General features: G+C 38.2%; 1 protein-coding gene across 1 annotated transcript; it reads left to right on the top strand.

The window, feature by feature from the left end:
* Window positions 1-257: 257 nt before the first annotated feature.
* LOC104245987 (pentatricopeptide repeat-containing protein At3g62890-like) lies at window positions 258-3,095 on the top strand. Its single transcript, XM_009801707.2, has one exon. The coding sequence runs from the start codon at window positions 494-496 to the stop codon at window positions 2,369-2,371; it is 1,878 nt and encodes a 625-aa protein (XP_009800009.1). The 5' UTR covers window positions 258-493; the 3' UTR covers window positions 2,372-3,095.
* The last annotated feature ends 2,236 nt before the right edge of the window (window positions 3,096-5,331 follow it).

Consider the following 5,331-nt stretch of genomic DNA (forward strand, 5'->3'; position numbering starts at 1 on the left):
TTCTTCAATTTCAATTGCTAAATCTTATTCTTAGTCTTATTTCATTATCGTTTCTGGATTAAATCATTTCGCTTGTCTATAAACCACATAACAAATTTAACTGTTTGAATTTTTGATTTTTCAGGAAACCCCTAACTACAAACTTAAGATCAAAGAGTACATGTCTTAATGGTGGGCAACAAATAAACTTCATTCTAAGAACATATAGTCATGTATAAAATCGTCTATTGCTAATCTTAGCCAACTTTATACTCCTTAAACTTGTACTCATGATTTGAATAGATTCTTTCTTTCCTTTCTCTTGTTAAAACTACAGATACATTATTTACAAGTAAAAAACTTGTACAATACTTTGTAAAATTTGAACAGAAAATGCAAAGGAGAATAACCAAATGATGAGAAGTGGACATGTAAACTTCCATATTGAATTGAATCAGCTCCAAAGTTCGATTTTTCCTTTGTTCCATGACGGAGAGCAGCTTCCAGAAATACGATGTTGAAAATCCTCTTGCAACCATTGTACCAAAACTCATTTCCGCCCTCTTCTTACGCACCTATTTTCCAGTACTTGATTGGCAAGAATTTCCTCAAACTTGGCCAACAAGTTCACGCTCACTTGGCCGTTCGAGGGATTTATCCCAATGGATTAGTCGCAGCGAAAATGGTCGCTATGTATGCCAGCTCCGGTGAAATCGACTCCGCCTCACATATTTTCGATAATGCCACTGAACCCTCTTCGCTTCTGTATAATGCCATGATTCGAGCACTTACCCTTTATGGGATTACTGATAGAACAATACAGCTTTACTTCCAAATGCATTCTTTGGGTTTGCGTGGTGACAATTTTACTTATCCTTTTGTGTTCAAGTCATGTGCCGACTTGTGTGATATTTGGTTGGGGAAATGTGTTCATGGCTCAATATTGAGATGTGGGTTGGTGTTTGATATCTATGTAGGCACTTCTTTGATTGATATGTACGTTAAGTGTGGTGATTTGATTGAGGCTCGCAAACAGTTTGATGAAATGCCCGTGAGAGATGTGTCGTCTTGGAATGCATTAATTGCTGGGTATATGAAGGATGGGTTATTCAAATACGCTGAGGAGTTGTTTGAGAAAATGCCAACTCGGAATATAGTGTCGTGGACAGCAATGATTTCTGGATATGCTCAGAATGGTTTAGCTGATAAGTCGTTGCGATTGTTTGATAAGATGTTGGATCGTGACTCGGAGGTGAGGCCTAATTGGGTGACGATTATGAGTGTCTTACCTGCATGTGCGCACTCTGCTGAACTAGAACGTGGGAGGAAGATACATAGTTTTGCTAGAGAGACCGGATTGGAGAAGAATCCTTCGGTGCAAACAGCTCTTATAGCCATGTATGCGAAATGTGGCAGTCTGGTTGATGCTCGTTTGTGTTTCGATCAGATGAACCCGAAGGAGAAGAAGTTGGTTGCTTGGAATACAATGGTTACTGCTTACGCATCCCATGGTTGTGGGCAGGAAGCTGTTTCAACGTTTGAGGATATGATACGAGCTGGTGTACAGCCTGATGGGATTACATTTACAGGCTTGTTATCAGGTTGCAGCCACTCGGGTCTTGTGGATGTTGGACTAAGATATTTTGATTGTATGAGTTCCGTTTACTTTTTGGAGCCGGGACACGATCATTATGCTTGTGTGGTTGATCTACTTGGTCGTGCTGGACGATTGGTGGATGCATATAACCTCATTTCTCAAATGCCAATGGCAGCAGGACCAAGCATTTGGGGTTCGTTATTAGCTGCTGGTCGAAGCCATCGCAACTTAGAAATTGCAGAATTAGCAGCTAAAAAGTTATTTATCTTGGAACCAGACAACAGTGGGAATTATGTGGTGCTCTCAAATATGTATGCAGAAGCTGGGATGTGGGAGGAAGTGAACTACTTGAGGATCCAACTGAAATCACAACGTATTATGAAGAATCCTGGATGTAGTTGGATTGAATTTGAAGGAAAGGCCCATTTATTCCTTGGAGGAGATACATCTCATCCACAGGCAGAACAAATATACATGTTTTTAGAGGCACTGCCTGCCAAGATAAGAGCGGCTGGTTACATTCCAGATACTACTTTTGCTTTGCATGATGTGAGTGAAGAGGAGAAAGAGCAAAATCTGAGTAGTCACAGTGAGAGGCTGGCCATTGCCTTTGGCATTCTTAATACAAGCCCAGATACAGTTCTCCGAGTGACAAAGAATCTTAGAATCTGTGGAGACTGTCATACTGTTATAAAACTTATCTCGAAAATATATGAAAGAGAGATCATTGTAAGGGATGTGAATCGGTTTCATCATTTCAAAGATGGGTCCTGTTCCTGCAGGGACTACTGGTGACCCGAAAAAGAAGATGTAATTTATTGATACCTCTTGTTTATCTGTTCCAGCGTCAAGATCAATTAACAAACTCTGTTCGGGAATTCCTGAAGTTGCTATGCATGACCATGTCCAAGACTACCAGCTGTAAGATCTACCTTGTTAACTGTCCAGGCTTGGGTGGAAATGATTAAATGGCCTCGGCATTGAATATCTGTTTGTACACAAGCTGTCTCCTCATTGAACTATCACCCGTTGCTGAATAACAAGCCTCAAGATGGTGGTTTGTTTTATGGAGATTGTTTATGTTAGAGGGTTTTCTCAATGAAGACTTGATAATAATCAACTTTTGGAGAAGCCATTTAAAATCTCACAATATGACTGTGGTGGGAGAAGATAGACTTTATCGTAGTATTTCGTATATTGCAGTATTGGTGAGACACCAATATTTTGGAACTTAGATTTCGAGAATGTTATTCACTGTTGCAGGAAGCTCCGTACTGCAATAAACCATTAGACCTGGTCTGGCCTTGCGGTACAGTAATGCTCTTGGTTACCTCAAAAAAGAGAGAAGTTGAATGTCCTCGAACCAATTTGTTAACCCACATATTGTACTATAAGTATTAAATTCAACAATTCGTCAAAGTGAAAAAGATCGTATGGACTGTTGATTAAGTTACCGGAAATATGAGAATGCAAGTCCACGGGAATTGAGTTATGTTTAAGATTTTGAAGGTTTTGACTATCATTGAGTATTACTTCTAACATATTCAGCTATTGTACATGAATGGTACTCTTCCTTGGATGCTTTTGTCGTACTATCATCTTCAACTGTCCCCAAAACTAGAATGTGCATTGTAGCTAGTGTCTTATTCCTACAAAAGTGATCCAAGTGTAATACAAGCGAAATACCAAAAGGTTCTGGACTTGAAACTGTTGTTTATCCCCTTTCAAAATAGAAAACCATACCTGGTTGAACCGTAGAAAGCATGTGTTTAACAAAAAATTCATAAATGGCTGTGTGGAAAATTCTTCCATTTATACATAGGCTTGGTAGGGCCATTGCCACTGAGAAAAAAGAAAAATGATAATGGGGTGAGAGAGGCTCGAACTCTCGACCTCAGGATAACTCGGAAGCTATGAGACCTACGCGCTAGCCAACTGCGCCACCACCTCGTTGTTGTTACTATTACAAAATGAAATAATATAATGTTGTCCTTAGTTATCTACTTTTACAGTTTAGGGAGATCAATTCACAAAGAAAAATAAAACGCGTGCAAAGACAGAAAGCTGAGCATCGATCGTTGAATTTCTGATTGAAGCACTAAAGGTAGCAGTCAAATAAAGGTCTAAAAGTCTGAAAGTTCAAAAAAAATTGCTGTATTTTTTGACAAAAGAAACAAAGTAATTTTCCTTACTCCGATAAAAATTGCAATTTAGTAGAGTCGTGTTTTTGCTCTTTGGCTAATAATCACTTAGCGATGAGGTACGTATGTGCTAATGGTACTCAGACCAGAACGGTGGAAACTCTCCCAGATTCATCTGTTCTACCTATCCAAAGTAATAATTGCTGGACGTTAAAGAAGTTTACCAAGAAAGAATAATATGTCACTGGTATAAATATATTATATTATGGATGTTCATTTAGTACTCCGTTGTAAATAAGTTTCCTAAAGAAGTTTATCCATATGGGACTCCACAGTAAATATGTTTATCTATTTAAGTACTCTATTGGAAATAAGCTTCCTGAAAAAGCTTATCACTTCGATACCCGATTATGGATAAACATTATCCCCGATAGAAGATTATCCATATCGGGTATAATAAACTTATCCTTCCAGTATCCAGTTATGGATAAACATTACCCCGGTAGAAGATTATCCATACCGAGTATAATAAGCTTATCCTTTCAGTATCCAGTTATGGATAAATATTATCCCCGATAGAAGATTATCCATACCGGGTATAATAAGTTTATCCTTTCAGTACCTAGTTATGGATAAACATTACCCCCGATAGAAGATTATCCATATCGGGTATAATAAGCTTATCCTTTCAGTACTCCGTTATGGATAAACATTGCTCTCAGTAGAAGATTATCCATATCTGGTATAGTAGCAGCTTACACAGCAGCTTCCTTTCTTCTATAAATAGAAGAGATTTCAGTTCATTATGTACATCAGTTTGAATTCGAATAATATATCAGTTTCTCTCTTATACTTGTCTTTACTTTATAGTCTTTATTTTATAACACGTTATCAGCACGAGACTCTGCCATCTCGAGCAAATATTTTGAAAGTATCTGAGGTAAGAACTTTCTTTTCCTAAATAATGTCAAATCTTTCTAAACTTGAATTTGTAGCCCTGGATATATCGGGCAAAAGCTACATGTCTTGGGTGCTTGATGCTGAAATTCATCTTGATGCGATGAGTCTGACAGACACCATCAAAGACAAAAATCAAGCATCAAACCAAGACCGTGTCAAAGCAATAATATTCCTACGCCATCACCTTGACGAGGGCCTGAAAATGGAATATCTTACTGTTAAAGATCCAGTCATACTGTGAAATAATTTGAAAGATAGATATGACCACCTGAAGATGGTCGTTCTTCCACATGCACGATATGATTGAACTCATCTAAGGTTACAAGATTTTAAATCTATCAGTGAGTATAATTCTGCTATGTTCAGAATTATTTCCCAATTGAAGTTATGTGGTGATAATATTACTAATCATGATATGTTGGAGAAAACTTTCACCACTTTTCATGCCTCGAATATGCTCCTGCAGCAGCAATATCGAGAGATGGGATTTAAAAAGTATTCTGAACTTATCTCACATCTTCTTATAGCCAAGTAACATAATGGGCTATTAATGAAAAATCATGAAAGCCGACCTGTTGGTTCTTGTCCATTCCCTGAAGTGAATGAGACGAACTTCCACCAGGCTAAACGTGGAAAAGGTCGTGGCCCCAGTCG

The sequence above is a fragment of the Nicotiana sylvestris genome, chromosome 1 (genome assembly GCF_000393655.2).
Source record: "Nicotiana sylvestris chromosome 1, ASM39365v2, whole genome shotgun sequence".
NCBI lineage: Eukaryota > Viridiplantae > Streptophyta > Magnoliopsida > Solanales > Solanaceae > Nicotiana > Nicotiana sylvestris.

Coding starts and splice junctions, on each gene's coding strand:
- LOC104245987 (XM_009801707.2), top strand. CDS start 494: ATGTTGAAAATCCTCTTGCAACCATTGTACCAAAACTCATTTCCGCCC.